The sequence below is a fragment of the Lepisosteus platostomus genome, chromosome 11 (assembly GCF_059453375.1).
Source record: "Lepisosteus platostomus isolate fLepPlt1 chromosome 11, fLepPlt1.hap1, whole genome shotgun sequence".
Classification (NCBI taxonomy): domain Eukaryota; kingdom Metazoa; phylum Chordata; class Actinopteri; order Semionotiformes; family Lepisosteidae; genus Lepisosteus; species Lepisosteus platostomus.
In genome coordinates this window covers 38,305,917-38,323,906 of record NC_142621.1, presented here as the reverse complement: position 1 = coordinate 38,323,906, position 17,990 = coordinate 38,305,917, and the positions used below count along the sequence as shown (strand labels likewise).

Genomic DNA, 17,990 nt, shown 5'->3' with positions numbered 1-17,990 from the left:
ATGAAGAGTCTAGAATTGCAGGCTACTATGTCTCTCAGCTTGTTAGTTTTGAGATAATAATTGTTTTCTTAGATTTAATTTCTAACTCTAAATTTCACTGTTTTTTACATTTACGCTTACATTTCTGTCTTTTGTTTGTTACTCATATGTTTTGCATTCTGTTTGTCCATATCTTGGTCAGAGGAGGTATTCCTCTTCAATAATAAATTGAAATGACTGTACCTTACAAGAGTTTATAAAGTAACAAGCGCAAGGTTTGGACTCACTCAGCAAAGCAGGTAAAAGCTTATTTTTTACACTTTAAGAACATTCATATTTATTTACTTTAGGAGATTGTTCTGAAGTCTCCAGATATTCACAAATTTCAAAATGAACTATTTGATGTCATTGCTTATTCTTGAGCAATGAATTAAACAAAGAGGGTTGTTGTAGCTGATAGGAAGATACTGTAAATATTACTGTCAATGCTTTTAACAATGATAGTGAAGAACATTTCATTCAAGTGATGTAAATGCATAACAGTAATAATTTATGTTTGTCATCAGTTTCTACATCCCACATTTTTGATCCACAGACTTCTAGACTACATAACACTTAAACACTTAGAATACACTTAAACACTTAGAATTTCTGGATTAGGCATCAGTTCACTACACATATTCCGGGTCTTCCCTCTAACTCTAAATGCTTCCAAAACTTTGTTTAAGATTTAAATGAAAATAATCTGTAGTTAATGGGAAATATTTTCTATAAAGTATATTTTTGTTTCTCTCACTTTGCTGCAGCACATTACCTTCACAGAGGTATTTATTGCCTACAATAAATAATAGTTGTGTGCTCATTGGACTTGAGCTGAAAAAATACAAAAACAATATAGCATAGTTAAATGCTCTGATTAAAGCCTATTCTTACTATTAAACTCATAAATAAACCAGTTCGAGCTTTTTATCTTTTCCCCATGTTTGCATGGGTTTCTGACAGTTGCTCCGATTTCCTACCCCAGTCCAACAATATACTGTATTAGTAGGTTAACTGGCTTCTGGGAAAATTGGCCCAGAAAATTGGGGGTGAAAGTGTGTGTGTGTCTGTGTATGCATGTTCCCTGTAATAGACAGGCATCCTGTCCATGGAGTACTGCTGCTTTGTGCCAGTTGCTTACTGGCATAGGCTCCGGCTCCCCCATGACTCTTACTGGATAAAGCAGCTCGAGAATTGATGGATGGATAAATCTATTTGCAAAGGCTATTTCTAAGCAGAGAGAAACTGCTGTGTAATAGAACAATGCATTATGATTAGACAACTTTTTCAAAGGATTGATTTGCTTCTAATAATGTACAATGCCTCTTCCATTAACTACTGTACATCTAGTCTGTTGTCAGCAATGTTCTTGTGTGGTGCTTTCCTGCAGAGAAATAACTACCTATAAAAAATAGTACAGGCCTTTAGAAGCTTCAGTTTACAGGCAGCACAAAATTAGAATGATACATTGCTAGAAGCCAGATAGAAATCCCAAAAGCAATAGATAGTAAGATGTCAACTGCTCAGTGTGATCACCCATTTCAAGGGAAGTGAAAATCATCTGATGGCAACATATCCCACAGCTAGAAGAAATCATTTGGGGTTATAAGTATGAGTTTAGAATTTGAACCTTAACACTCACTACACTGTCTGTTTATGGGAACACTTCCTGTCACAGAATTCATGTGTAACACTTCGATAATGACAGCATTACGTTATGTACTGCAGTGTGACAAAAACTGAATGGAAGAGTATAATTCCAGAAACAAATTTTGTCTACCATATTGTAAATACATTTTTAAATGTTACATTCATTCTTTTTGTAAAACTGTTCTCAACATACTCAACAGTACCCAGAGAAGATTTATGCCAAACTTCATATTTTGTTTAAATACAAGCAACATGTCCAGTGTTTCACCACTTAAGGATAAGTGTGAAATACCACAAAGGCATTACTTCACATTCCATTTAAAAGGCTTTTGTCTTATTTGTCTTTCACAACTTCTGTCAAACACTTTTAATGAGGATTTGTCCTCTAGAAAGCCTATGCATTTTTTGTTATTTATTGATGTCTACAGTCTATGTCTACATGATAAAAAACAGACAGAATATTAATATTAATTTATTTTCAAATGAAATGGTTGTGCATGACATCTGTTCTTCACTTATTAATGCAGTCCCTGTTAAGCATGTGAAATAACATATTTGGATATTTATGAACCCAAGATTGATATGGTTGAGATATACGGTTATGTACTATATATAACTGGTTAATTAATCAAAGAACATTAAACTCTTCTTTATGCTTCTTTAACAGGGGAAGCTGCACTTAAACGTTATTACTGTAGAAACTACAATATTATCTTCTAAATAGGCAAACTAACGGATTCTTTAAAACTGTAAGGCAAGTATACCACTCTTGGAAATCTGGGTTTCTGACGGCATAATCTACACATAAATCTGTAACTCAAATCAAAACTTTGAAGGAACTAAAAAAGTGAAAAAATGTTACTGTGCATGTATTTTTCATTGTTTTCCAAATGTTGTTGGTAAAAGAATAAAACAAACACTTTTGACACAGCACTTTCAAGGTACAGTATACGTACTGTACATGTATATATACAATAAGCAGACTATTGCTCAAGGTTTATGCTAATAACATTAGTGTTAATTAACTGGGACTAAGTGTACAATATACTAATGATGTTGTTTTCTCACATTTCATTAAAACCAAATGCAAGTCTTAAATTAATTAACTAATATTTTCTACTGCTTCTCAAGCTAAATTGGTGTTTAATATATGTAGAAGATATATCACTCTTAATAACTTTTAGTTTCCAAAACAAAACTTTCATTCGTTACCATTAAGCTAGTTTTCCTGTTGCATAGGGTTAGGAAGCATTTGACTTCTCTTATCCCGGACTGCACACCAGTCCATCAAAGATACTGCAGAAACTGGAGCACCTGTTGAAATCCTGCATGAACATGGGAAGATCATTTATACTTCAAACAGACAACCCTGATCATTGGATCTATGAAGCACCGTTTAATACTTATGTCAGTCACGTACTGTTTTCTGCACAAGTGCAAACTGTTTTCATTGCACTTACATACAGTATGTGTTTACATTAATTTACTGTGGGTTTTATACAGTGCAAACAAAATATATAATCAAATACAAATAATCCAAATGATTTACCACTCTTATTCTTAACACGTCTTACGTTACTATTCAAATGAATGTTGCACACATAATTCCAAAATGTTATCATACAACATTATTTCTTTTCATATAAGGAACATTCACCTTGATTGAATGAGCATGGCTTAATTTAGGTCAGATGTTTCATTAACTGGCTAACATACAGTATAAAGAAAGCTCTTGGGTTGCTTTTATAGGAATGACATGACTCAGGAGAAAGGTTAAGTTAGGGTAAATGAAAGGTTAGCTTTTATTGAGAAGGGATCCATGAGAATATAAAATAGTGCACAGGGAGTCCTTTATATATTAGACCGTTTTGACAAAACAACACTGCTGTAATTTGTAGGCTTTTGAAAAGTCTTATTCACAGTACTCAAGAATATCTACACTGGCAGTTAATAATCTTACAGCCTTTGTGAATCACTGCCATTATTTGAAATCTGACCAAACCACTGTGAAGAAAAAATGAACCATACGTGTTACATACTGTATATGCTGACAATAACTGGACTGGATGCCAAAAATCAAAGATGTCAACATTTGTAAAAAAAGAAGTCTATTAAGACAAAAACATTCCATGACAACTGCCTTGGCTCATCTCAAAAAACATCAGGGGATACTTTTTTCCATTATTTTGAAAGCAGGCCAGCACAGAAATGAGCAGGAGTCTTGCCACAAATTCATTCTAATTAACATAAAGCACAGGTCGTATTAACAGATCCAAAAGGCTTGTTTGAATATGTTTAAATGTTTAGTAGGTGGAATAATTTTAAAAAAGTGCAGCTGAGTTTTGTTGAATACTGTATAAACTATGTAAAGAATGCATTGCTGAACAGTGAAAAAGGATAAATTATTTTCCAGCACTATGGAAAGAAATGAAAGAATGGAAAATATCACTCTCTGTAGTTGGTTTCTTTTATAATAGTGAATCAGTTTCCAAATTTATAATGCTTCATTCACTACCACAGTTTTAGAATAATAAATCAATTTTCCATTTGTCCTATTTATTCGTATAAGACAGAATAAAATCACTAAATTATGTGTGCTAAACTTAAACCCGTACTCTTAAAATGTAAACATTAATAATTGTTTTCAGAATTTAGGTCAGAATTTCTTTACCCTTACTCTTTGACTTACTGACACATCTCATATACAAATAAAGCCCTATGTGAAATGTTTATCTTTCCATAACATAACAAATTAATAGTTAACACTTGAATGTTTACAAACTATTTACAAAAGGTCTTTCTGAGTAGTCTCTAGAGGAAGGCCCAATATTATTTCAGCCCTTTTCTTCGGCTCAAAGGAGCAATCCAACACATAGTAAAGCATAAATACATGAACTCATAAGGTTGGGTACTTCACTTTTGTTTAGTTTTACTAATGCAGTGGACGGACAGACAGACAGATATGTCTTACTTATACCAGCCCTGACTGTTATACCTACAGTACTTCTAAAACATAAAACAACTGTGGTATGAGCAAGAATAAGTTGTAGAATAATAACATAATAAAAGAATAAAAGAATAACAGTAGGCAAGTCTGACAACATCAATTATATCAGGCAATACTGTACATAAGAATATTGGTCTTTCATTGAAATGTTGAATCACAATTCTAATGATTATAGTGTATATACAGTATATACTGTACATTTTCAGCCGTACTGTATAAAAAGTTTAATCGAAAGCATATAAAACACATTGCTATATACAGAAGCATCAATCTATCAATTTTCATAAAAAGTGTTCAATCTGGAACTGTCATGGTACAGTATAGAGAATTATTTCTTTTAACAGATGGCTAACCGCTTTAAGACTATAACATGAAGGTCACATTCCTTTCTGAAAGTACTATGACTTAAAAAGTAGATTTGAAGAGTGATGGTGGTGAGCATTTTACACCTGCTGACTTTAAATCTAATTTTAAATAGGGTGACCAATAATTCTTTTATTGCCAACTTTTACATCCCAAAGTAAAAATGTTGTATTGCGGTTAACTTTTGTGACCCATGGTTTGCCCTCCTTTATTCTTACTATGTGAAAGCATATAAATCAGAGTGATTTACAATAAAAAGTAATGTTTTGCTATTAATGGCTTATAACTTTGAGTGAGCAGGGTCAGAGCTCAAGAAAAAGTCACCTTTCAATTGTTTCCATTTTTGTTTGCTTCCCAATTTCTTTAAAGAAAATGTCAAAAAGATACAGTGGACTGAGTAAGATTCTGATATACTGAATAAGGATACAGTGCTGAAGCATTTGATAGTAAAGTTTAAAAAAGTATATATAGGGTAACCCATGCCACCTAAAGCAAACTGCTTTCCTGGGTCATGTTCTTAGTGTAAACATGCTGCTAATACTCAATTCACACAATAACTTTATCTAAAATTTTACTTATTTTTATTTTATTTATTTCAAAGGTTGTAACAATCCTAGGTTTATTTACATTATATACTGTAAGTAAGTAAGGTTTTGCAGACAATTAAAATGTAAATAAAGTGAAATCATTCTGAAAGAAAATGTTTCCCCTCCAAGGTTCTTAAACTGGTATTAAATTCAGCACGATATTCTTGAGTTAATTATAAATATAATTCTGCTTACAGGAGCTGGCAGCCTCAGAAGATGCCAATGACACTGAAAAACCCCAGCACTCCTCTCTTAATCAAACATCTTTTTCAGTCCCAGCCACAATATGTCAGTGCAGGTTTGCCTTATAAAGAAAACCTGTGGCCATATTTTCAAACATTTTTTAAAAGAAAAATATTTGAATTAGTTTATATTTCAGAATATAATTAAGTAGTTCTGGTATTCATGAAAATTGCTCTTAAGATTGAATATTAGTATTTTAGACTTTAAAGAATTTGGACCTGACATTTCACCAACACAGACTGAAGCTCAACATCATGACTGTTATGCTTCACATAAAACAATTCTAAGAATGTAACAACAGGGGGTGTTAAAGTTTCTGAGTAGGGATGTTGAAAGCAGAAGTCAGAAGAATTGACCTGACTTTTATGATCAATATTACTGATGTTGTATGACTCTACTTCAACTACAATGGCTACAGCTGCTACTATTATTTACTTTTATTGAAGATAAAGTTAATAATGACACAAAATACCCTTTTTTAATATTTAGATCATTACGTTTACCAATAACAATCTGCAAAGTCTGTCTTGAAATCAACCAAATCAATGTTTTTATCTTAATGCATCATGAAAAAAATGGTAATGCTAACATTTGGAGTTCTGCCTTACAGATACAATATACTGTATGGTGATTATTTCATTTCAAATGTTTTCAAAGTGGGAATATTCTAGGAATGTTTTTCAGAAAAGTAAGATATAGCACTTATTAAGAGCTATTAATTAAGTGCTTATTAATCTCTGTGAGACTATACTTCAGTTTTAAAAAAACTATGATTAAAAACAAAAAACCTGGAAGTAACCTGCAAATCTCTATTAAAAACAAATAAAATCTGGAACTTACTGCTCGCAATCTAATGAAAACCTCATTTTTTTCTTTGCTCAGTCCTGCATTCTTTTCCTCAAGCTCTTGGACCTTCGAAATGAGACGATCAGTTTGCTCGATGGCTTTCTTCAGCTCCTCTTTCTCTCTCATCTCAGCTTGCTGACACTGTGGCAGAGGTTTGACCTGGGTAGCAGAGAAATGAATTTCCTTCAGGCTTCACTTCTGCAGATCTCTCCCCCAAATCTGGGCCTCTCAGGGGTCTTTAAAACAATATAAAATTTCATGCAGGGATATACCTTCCCAATGAAGTGGATCCAAAAATTTAGAAAAATTTGAAAAGCCTGACACGTCAGCAAAACGTATTTATTAATTTTGTTTAAATTGAATATAAAAAAACAAAAATCACATCTACAGTATAACTCAACTGTGTTGCAAATGTACCATTGTTTTGCTCCCACTGTTTGTCAGCCTGCGGTAATGCATGGGCTTTTAGAATCTTTGTTTTAATCAGTGGAATTAAGACATCAAAATATTATTCTATTATTTTTACTATTCTATTTTGTTGTTTTTTTGTATAATTCATAATGGCTACATTCTGTGATCAATGGTTGTCTTTGCTGGTACCTTAGAGGAGAAATATAATCACAGACTAACAATGACTAAGTTGATGTATGAATATATTCTTATATGAGTTTAGAATACATACTGTACATAATGACAATTATTCTAGTAAGATGCATAATGATATGCAAGTTTTTCCACAAAGGAAATATTTTATTTTTCCTCTGTTGCTTTAATTCAAAAGAGCCCTCTTCCCATTATTAGTCTGCTTGACTTGAAAAAGAATTCCACTTCATAAGACATTCTAAAACATGTAAAATGAATACTGTAAATACACAAAAAGGCAATGCTGTTATTGAATTAATGAGAAGATTCAGTCAAATTCTGCACACTGGGTTTAAAAGGTCTTTCCTTCAGATACTGTATATGAAACAAGGTGCACTGTCAGAGGGACATACAGTATCTGAGTTTCTTAGAAGAAAAGTTGATACACTGATACATTATGTTTTTGACTCCACATTAGATAATCCTAATGTCTCTACTTATCCACACTTCCACAGAGAACACAAATGGAAACAGCCAGTTGAGTACCACAGACATTTCTCTTTGAGTTATATTTGTACCAGAGGCTAGTGCTATGTATATATGTATTGAGAAAGTACTGAAGAATAACTACTCAATAATGAACAGGATGAGTTACAACTAAGGCCACTTAGAAAAGCCAAAGCTCATATGAAAGGAATCTGCATCCTTTGGATATTTTTCTGTCACTATTAGTGTGGAAAAATCATAAGGATTCTAAATCCTTAAAAAACATGACCTATAAAAAATTCTGAAAGGGTTCTAACCATGTATAATTAAAATGGCTTTTTTAAGAAAAGGGAAATCTGTTGGCAATCAACATCATTTTAAATATCTGAAATTCTTTCCATATGACAAAAATCTCCTGCTGTACACATCTGAATCAGAGCCAGGACCTGAAATTTTTGTTTAGGGGGAATGAATGAATTTCTTGCAAATCTATTCAAGAGTAAATATCCCACTTACAGATTTCTGTTTTTTATACTTTTACAGGTGTACAGCTGCCAATAATAAGCCAACTAAATGATTTAGCTGCCTTCGAAATATATTTTTGCTTAAAGTCAAAACATTACTGTATGAAGTTATTATTCACATTGGTAATGTAAGAAATCTAATTTTATACTTTATTTAATGTGTTTTCTCCTATTAGATGTACATGATTTTGTACATTTTTAACAGCACTCCATAAATTACTTTTTACTTGCTTGGGTTCTAGGAATAAATTATACTGGGAAGTAATGGCATTGAAGAGGGCTGTACAGGAAAACAGTCTAATTTATTATTCCACTACCATGGAATGCTTTAGGCATACCAAGTTATAAATCTAGAAGACAAAAACAATGTCACAATTTGACTTGTACAAATATTTATAATGTATATTTAACAGTAAACAAATATAATTGTTGCACTCAAATATGGAAAATTAACTTTATATTGTGACTTATCTTAGATTACAATTATTAAATTAAATCATCTAGTGCAAAAAAATATGGCATTTGAACGTTTACAGTTGTTTTTGCACATTTACACATCTTAGTAAAGAATTATGGTAAAAGTACCTATTCTTCCACAGGGAAATGATCACTCATTTTTGAGAAAAGACTAGCACATAACCTGTTACCTTTGTGTTGTTTTTTGCACATTGCCTGTTGCTGTTTTTGCACGTCTGTTGTTGTGTTTTGCACACTGCCTGTTGTCTCTGTCTTTCTTTTGTTATACAATTGTATTGTTGTTGTTGTTGTTGTTTTATTTTCTTGTACTACTTATGTCCGAGAGCTAGCTAAATAGCATTTCGTTATACCATATACCTGTATATGAGTATAATGACAATAAACTTGAACTTGAACTTAAGATGCTTTCAAAGTTCAGCCTTTGCATTGACCCATGAACACCACTTCCTAGAGGAGCAAAACTTAATCAGCATCAGCTTCTGTCTAGCTATCCATTTTCTAATGGCTCATCCATGTCAAGGTTGTGGGGGAGCTGGCACCTTCTGCCTGTTGCTTGCAATGGGGGCAAGCTGGGTACACCCTGAATGGGACACTAGTCCATCACAGGACATACAGAGATACAAACAAACTCACATCAGGGCCACTTTTCCCAGGAGCCAATTAACGTACAGGTATTTGGAGTGAAGCACGTGGAGGCAACCTACACAAACAAGGGTGGACATACTGTTCAAACTTCACACAGATAGCATCCTAGGTCCAGAATTGAACCCTGAACCCCATTGCTGCAAGGAAGGAATGCTAACTACTGTGCCACCCATCAACATCAACAAATCTATCCATTTTCAAACCACTTCTAACAATTCAGGGTCGTGGGAGAGCCAGAACCTATCCCAGCGAGCAACAGGCACAAGGTAGGATACAGCTTCAATAGGATGCCAGACTATCGTGAGGGAGACAGACACAGATATTGTCCACTCTCACACCCAGGGCCAATTTTACCAGAAGCCAATTAACCTCCAAGTATGTTTTTGGACTATGAAAGTAAACTAGAGCACCAAGAGGAAATCCACGCAAACACAAGAAGAACATACAAACTCCACACAGATACTGTACCATCCCTAGCCAGGAATCGAACCCAGGACACCAGCACTGTGAGCAAGCAATGCTAACCACTGCGCCATCATGCCACCCTCCACATCAACACTTTAAAAATCTTTATAAATCTGTATACACAGACGTATATACCATGCAGAAGTTTATTAAAAACTGAGAACAGGAGGCACATGTTTAAGCAAAGTGCTATTAAAGTAGGAAAACAGCTACCCAATACCTTGGCTTCCTTCAAGAAACATTTGGATGAGATCTTAGGATCAGTAAGCTACTAATTACCAAAGTAATTAGTAAGAAGGCTGAAATTTAATTTTAAACCAAGAAAACCAATTTGAATTTCCACTCATCTATCCATCATCACAAAGATGTTCACATCTTGAAGTGTCATGGCAACATGAAGACAGTCCTGAAATCGTGGGGAACAAATTTGTAATACTCTCTTGATAGGACACCAGTCCATTACATTACTACAATTTCTCATATAAATAAATGTATAGTTGTCTTTCTCTCTCCTTTCTTTTGCTATCTGTGTATGTACTAAACTAACCAGAACTAGCATCTCTTGCCCAAATGTATAATGAAACATGCTGTAGTTAATTAATGTATTTGTTTAATTTCTGAAGTAACCAACTGGTAATCCCTACCTGGAAATGTGAATGCTGTTATTTGAAGTAACAAAAACTGTGATAAACATTGAACTACACTTACATTTTTTTTTCATTGTACAAGAATTTTCATTAATCTTTTACCCCTGGAGGAAAAGGATTTTACGCATATCTGGCCACAGGTTTGTTTGTTTTTTTCTTTCAGGCTTTTCCTTTTTCATGTAGTGGTAAAGTGTGTTGACAGGACATGTCAGGGGTTCTGGGTGATATGTGAAACATGGTAGAAACAATATAAAGATAGACAGCTCTTTCTCTGAATACTGCCGACCTCAATTTCATTTTTCTGCTTGGCATGAAAATGTCCTAAAGGAATGTTTGCAGATACAGATTCCGTTTTGCAATTTGTAATTTGTAAAGTAACACAAAATGTACAAATACGTTGCCCTGATTTTGCAAAAGACCTCCATGTTCAATTGTATACGCAGATATTACAGTACATTATAGTATACACAGAAATGTATAATACTACACAGATATTTTTACAACAGACACATTGATAAACTCTAATGCCAATGTTAATATTGAGTAGATCTCCTTTTAGCTCAGTTTTGTATCTGCAAACCTGAGAACAATAAAGTGAGTGTGCAACACAAAGTGGTTTATGTTCACAGGTCACTGAAATGTCATTCATTGACGGGTTTCTCTCACATTTCAACACCAATGTCCCAGCTGCAAAATGATTCATGTGAGCTTTGCTGTGTATAGTATTCGCTTGATCAATGATGGAAAACCGTCAGGTTAAATACCTCAAAGTCAAAGAGCTTAACGTTCGCATGAGAAATTCATGAACCTGAAAAGTGGTTGAGAAACTCTACAGGAGCATGAACTGCAAAACCCCAACATTTAAGAGAGCAAACACTGCTGACATTATACAGAAAAAAATGGTGTTTAAAATAAGAATGCAAAGACAAACTAAACTGTAATATTAACATTTTAGTGAAGGATGTGGACAAATGAGAAATTCCAAGTGAAGTTTAAATTTCTGATCACTACAAAGAATAAATGACAGGCATAAGGATATGATGAAAAATCTACTGAATAATGTGTGAAATACTCTATACTCTTCTGAATCTCAGGTTTAATTATATCTCAGTAATAATTTGTATAGCCACCAGTTGTGCCTTCTATTAGTTATGTGTACTCATTCTGCAACAAGATTGTACAAGCACTTCTGGCTCAGCAGCAATAATACAAAAATGCTTTATTATACTTTCTTAGAAAACAGATGTGAATCAATTTTCCACAGCTCAGTGAAATGTTCTTTGAATAGAAAGTGCTATTAGAAAAAAAAAACTTGTCACAGCTTGCTCAATGAAATTCAAGGTATCTATGCTTGTCACTGGAAAATGACTGTCATTAGTGGGAAACTGAGTTGGACATAAGCAGATCTCTGCTAGCTACATTTGTTCTTTAAGGTAATATTAGAAATAGAAAGGCAGACACTTGTTTTAAGTTACTACTTTAAAAAACACTTCTTCAAAATGATTTAAAACTCTAAAACAACATACACATATGGACACTCCCGGGGATGTCTCTTGAAGTCACGCTATCTTATCATTTAAACCTATTTTCTCACAAAAAGTTTATTATTGTGAAAATTACAGAAAAAAATTTAAACCTGCTCTGAGGTACAGTACCATGTTAATTAAATGGTACTATTCAAGGTACATCAATCTACTCATAGCATCTACCAGGCATCTTTTGACATCTTTGTTTTGTTACTGCTACAATAATGTCTATATGATCTTGACAGCTGGAGAGTGGATGAAGACTTTTGCCTCCTCTAAAACATACTGTACAGTACACTTTCCAGAGTCTTCTGCCATTACTCACACTGTAAGCGCTGATGTTTGGCTCATAGTCTTTGCCTTAAAATATCTACACACTATCCTGAGATTAATGACACTTAGAATTTGTGTTATTTTTCATTCCGTAAAGATGCAGTATCATAACAAATCTGTATCTCTACTCTATTTGGCAAGTATCCTTTTCTACAAGAGCCAGAAGCATTTGCTATTAAGAGCCTTTAAGTATTACGTTTATTCTCCATATAACCCACTTTGCCAAGAGGCCCCAGTAGTTTACTTCTTCCTATAGAAACATATGTATTAAAGCTTTATATAGGAATTTTATGTGTCCATTTTTTGTCCCCTGAACACTACCAGGTGTAAATACTATACAGTAACTATTATACAGTATGTATACAGTAGTTCACTTAGAAGCCACAGAAATGTAATTATTGAATTAAAATGTTCATACTGTATGTACTGAAATCATGAATCATTCATGAATTACAATAAACTTGTGTTTTCTTGAATTACAGTGAACTTACATTGATTAACAAATGGTAAATGAAAACTAGGGTGGAGAGGTTTAAACAGAGAATAACTGGAAATTCAATTTAAAAATGAAAACTAAAATGTACTAAAATAACATTGGCTGTACTTAAACAAGCAAATACTCCACTCAAGGTTAATAATAATAAGAAACAGATTATTCATGTGAAGCAGAAAAAAAAGTAGTTTACAAATTAATCTTTTTAAAGGTAAAAAATCATTTTAATCTACTGTAGTTGAGTTCACCACAAAAAGCATGACGTTTCTATATTGTATATCAACCTCAGCTGAACCCCATTGACCTTCCAAATAGAACTCCAGAAATGCAAAACGTCTACTCTATAAACTGGGGATGAAACCAAATTTTTAGTGACCTAAACGATGTTATTCTAGATTATTATTTTGGAACATAAATTGATTTTGAGTAAAGAAACTGCAAAATTTGCTATCATGGTCTAAGAATGTGTCATTCAATAAGACAAAATACATTTACAAATTCAATTAAAACATTTTTTTTAGGTTTCTGAAATGCTGTATCATCTAAAGCAGATAATCAATGTAAACTGAGTTTCATAAGAAATCCCAGCATTCTGACCTGTATTTTAAATGACTCATCAAATCTTGCATTCTCTTGACAGCTCCTTAAATATTAAATACCTAAATATGTTAAAAATTTTCTACTTTAAATGTTTAATTGAGTAGAGTAAATCAAAACAAGAAATTGGTTGGTTCAAAATCTTAAAGTAGAAAATGCCTTTAGAATTCATATGATTTACTTTGATTTCACAATACAGTTAAAAAGACAGTAGATTTATCTTCACTGGACTACACCTTTACTACAAGCTCCATGGTCTTATGTGGCAGACCTAGTTCGGATACGGTGACGTCATCGCCCTCCCTGAGCGTAGCAAGGACCTCAGCAGCCTGGGCTGAAGGAGGTCTCCTTTATGTGGCTCATGTGGCTTGTTCCCTGTTGCGTTACACTGGAGACCCTGGTTCACGCCCCAGGTGTTGCAGGACAAAACTTTGTATCCCACCTTTATTCCTGCATTTTAAGAGCCTCCTATGTGAGGGAATAGTATGTTCAGTATGTACACATGACTCCATCTGTTCAAACAGCACCTACTGTACATTGACTTGGCTCTCAACTATATCCTTCAATATTTTTCACACCATATTCCACTAATACTTTTAATTCTTAAACTGGAAATGTAACTTGCTAGTTTCATTCACTGTAGAGATGCTTGGTGCCTCCATACAACTGAGTAATGTTCTACTTCTTATTTACTTTTGTTTAGGTAGCACATGCATTTCTTCTCCACTTTGTGCTAGCCTTATTATCGTTTTAGCCATTTTTTTAGCTTATTGTACCTGCACAATTACTAATTGTACATTGTAAATGTTACATACAGTAAAAAAGAGGAAATTAAAAGAACTACCACAGTATAGGCAAGCAAACTCTTAGCAGCAGTACAGTAGTTTGCCACTTGATACTGTTGACTGGAGCATGTGGTTTTAGGACTATAGCTTTGACATGGCTCAAAGCCAAGGGGAAGACACTCCCAAATTTCAATTTTTTGTTCACAAATTCCTAGAGGCAATTCGCAGTGGCTTGAAATTGGAAACTCTATACAGGATCTGCAGGCAGCATTAATGTGTGACAGCAGCATAGATGAGGAACATATGGTTTCAGTTGAAATGCTTACTAACACCCTGACAAATCTTTTCTAACCAGCATTTCTAATGCCCTCACCATTCTTTCCAAATTACACTGGCTCTACAATGTTGATCACTCTATTACTGTATGACATTTTTACAGTATGTGTATCTACTGCACAGTGTTTCTGAGGTTACCGTCCTCCCTCCACCGTCCTAATGCCCCATTCTCTTGCCCCAGAGGAGAGTCAGGTCAATATACTTACTATTCCTGCAGTACAAGTCCTGTTCGATAACTATTCTTCCACCTCATTGGCCTGTGTGATAAACTCAAGTCTATAGTCTATGGCTACTCCCAGGCTCTGAGGGCTGAGAGTAAACTTCTGTAACATTGTAATCAGTGGGCTATGACTTCAGCCTACCCTCCACTCATCACAATCTCTGGCATCTGCTTGTTTAAACAAAACTGTGTATATAAAATGAGTTTTTCCTTCACGGCTTTGATTCTTATGAAACGGTGATCCAGTTCCTTAAAGAAAAAAGAGGTCTCTCTATTCTTATTATGAAAATGATGAAACACAAGCAGAAAAGCCAATTCTGCCATGCAGCTAGTGGATATTGACAGTGGAATATGACAGTAGATGGGACCTTTATTAAACATGATTTCATTAAAGCTTTATATGCCTTGTTTTTCACCTGCAACTGAGATGAGTGATTCAATATCACCATGTTGCATAAAGTGTCTTGATTTTGTTTTACCCATAAATAGGTTCAAAGTCCATCTGCTACAGGATGTGTTTAGACACCAAGGGGGTTGGAATAGTAAAAAAGAAAATACTTTCAAAGCATCCAAACTGAACTAGATTAGGAATTGTCATATACAGTATTTACGGCCCAGGTGTTAGTCTTAGTGGGCTGCACACAGCCCTCAGGTGTATGTATTTCATTCAACTGACTGTGTTTAAATACATGATAAAACGCAACAGCTCAAATAACAAATCCCTTGCACGCCTTTGCCACAAGCCTGGATATGAGCTATTAAAAAGGAACAGTTGTAGGCATGAGTCTGGAATTCCAGAAATCGTTATTGCTTTATCCTTTATATAAGTGTTTACATATGGAACTAAAAAGGGCATAAGATATGTGATTCTAATGGCCTAGTGCCATTAAATGTAATGGTATCTATTCCTGACATCTACAATGAGCAGACATTAAATGTATTGTTATGGAGCCAAGTTTATCTTTACTGCACTTTTGAGAATGTTTTAAATGCAAATGATAATACAAGCTCTAAACCCAGAACAACAAATTAAAATCTCCAGAACTCTTTAGAAATAATCTTTAGCTTTCATTTATCTCAGTTTTTGTGACCTGCAGTGTTTAAGAATCAGAAATCATTCATTGCAACTATTCACTTTATTCATAACACAGTCACAGACTGCAATACACCATATTAAGTTGGTATGCAGGAAATTCTGAATAGAGCTACAGCATGTTGAAACCCACGTGACATGAATAACAGCCTTGCACAAAATGCATAAAATATTATTACACCTGTCTGGATTCCTTATGGTGATGTAGTCCAGTACTGGTCAGATTATCATTTTTGATATGACCATATTTATTTATATATAGAAAGTTTATTCATTTTGTCAATTGGTTATGTAAATTAAGCCTAGCTCATTCAACACTTTATATTTTAAATTCGTATTTTGTATTTTATTTCCATTCTATTATTTTCCCAGACATTAATCTTCATGGTAAAATGCTGTTGCAATCTCATTTAAAATAAAACTTCTGTGCAGCAGTCTGAGAATTATGTTTATTGCAGCACCAGTGGAAAAAAACATTAGCAGCACGGGGTTGCATGAAGTTAGAAACTCCTCGGTGTGCACAGTGAAATATACCTGTATTACTGTAGGTTCATGGAACATATGGGGCAATACTGAAGCATGAACTGCTTTAGAATAATGGAGCCTCAGTTGCTATCACCGCTGAAGAACCATCATGCCACAGACTCTTCCTGCTAGATCACAATATAAAGGCTTTTAGCAAATCATAGTACAACTATGTTCATTCATGTACAGTATTTTCCATTGCACATATACTGCATGGAGTTCAAGACAGGATAAGCATGGCCAATAATTTTAAAATATTTAGATTTAAATGTGAATACAATACTGTCTAAAGAGACAGTTTCCCTTACATTTGTACTGCCTTTTGGAGAATAACTAACTGAAAAAAAAAAACTACTCTATATAAATTCATTAACTTGCAGATACATTCTCCAGCGCTTTCAGGATAAATTTGTGCATGTCACCTTTGTCACTGAAGCACCAACTACCATCCCAAAAGCCCCCTTTTTACAGTAAACAATTGAGAAGCCATATTATTCTTCAGAAGTGAAGACAGCATGTGAAAGGAATTCCTCCCTATAACCCATAAGAGTGAAAAAATGCCCACCCTTACGGAAGTGTCAACACCAAGTGGAAAGAAGAGGTGCCTTACGTGTGCCAGTGGCTTGGTTTGGATGGTAATGGTCGGACGGTATTGGTGGAAATCTGTCTGGATCACGCAGACTTTCTTCTCCATCCTCAGAGAGTGCGGCCCCTCATCTTGCCATGATTAGGCTAGCACAGGAAGCATGCGTTTGTCAGGAGCAGCCCTGTTACCTGACCCTTCAGAAATGCTGAGAGGCAGAGGGGGAGGGAACAAGTACTAAAAAATACAAACCAGCCTCATGCCCCCCCCTCCCACTGATGGCTGAACAGCAGAGCACACCAGCCTCTGAATGCCACTTGCATTAACCCCGTCCACACTGAGGGAATTCCCCGCTGAAAGATTGAGGCACGTTTTTTCCTGTGGGGCTCAATTTAGGGAAGATTCTTAAGATTGTATTTACAAAGCACTCAGGGTCTTCACTGTGAGATCTGCCAGTGGCAAAGAGAGATTTTAATGGGCAATTTTTAGTTCTAAGTAAAAGACCCAATTTTGTAACAGGATAATGTGATTGATTCATCTGTTTTGATTTAAATTGATTTTACATTGATTTATAATTTAAATTGATTTTTTAATTGATTTTATTAATGCATATATCACAAAAATGATTTGAAAAACAAGATTAGAGCTTTAAAAATAAAACTAAACTTGACAGGGCTCAAAGAAAACATCACAGCAAAATGGTTGTGCCCTCACTCTCTTTTTTGAATTTTTAAGTGATTAACAAACAAAAAACACAGCCTCAAAAACTTGTAATGTAGTATACAATATACCCATATTAAAAAAAAAAAACATTTTGGTGATGACAATTTCCCTGTTACATTTGAGGAAAGAGAATGTGTCAAATGTTACTTTAAAAAGAATTAGATGTAATTTGAAGACAAAATGGAAGAAACTACATTACAGCCAACTCCCTGAATTTTGAAATAACTGTCAATGTA

At 34.3% G+C, this 17,990-nt stretch overlaps 1 protein-coding gene and 1 long non-coding RNA gene across 6 annotated transcripts in view; both read right to left on the bottom strand.

Annotated features, from left to right (window-relative positions):
* The window catches only part of LOC148652625 (putative uncharacterized protein MYH16), an 86,077-nt gene extending 68,829 nt beyond the window's left edge, over positions 1 to 17,248 (bottom strand). For 3 of the 5 annotated variants that reach the window (XM_088599567.1, XM_088599568.1, XM_088599572.1), the window contains exons 1-2: positions 17,059 to 17,248; positions 6,709 to 6,873 (exon numbers count right to left, since the gene is read on the bottom strand). In XM_088599567.1, coding sequence (XP_088455693.1) covers positions 6,709 to 6,873; positions 17,059 to 17,142 — 249 coding nt within the window. In that variant the 5' untranslated portion in view covers positions 17,143 to 17,248. The remainder of the gene's footprint in view (positions 1 to 6,708; positions 6,874 to 17,058) is intronic. The other 2 variants (XM_088599574.1, XM_088599573.1) reach the window with 2 other exon arrangements.
* The window catches only part of LOC148652624 (uncharacterized), a 102,445-nt gene that overhangs the window by 68,829 nt on the left and 15,626 nt on the right, over positions 1 to 17,990 (bottom strand). The gene's annotated exons all lie outside the window — the stretch shown is intronic.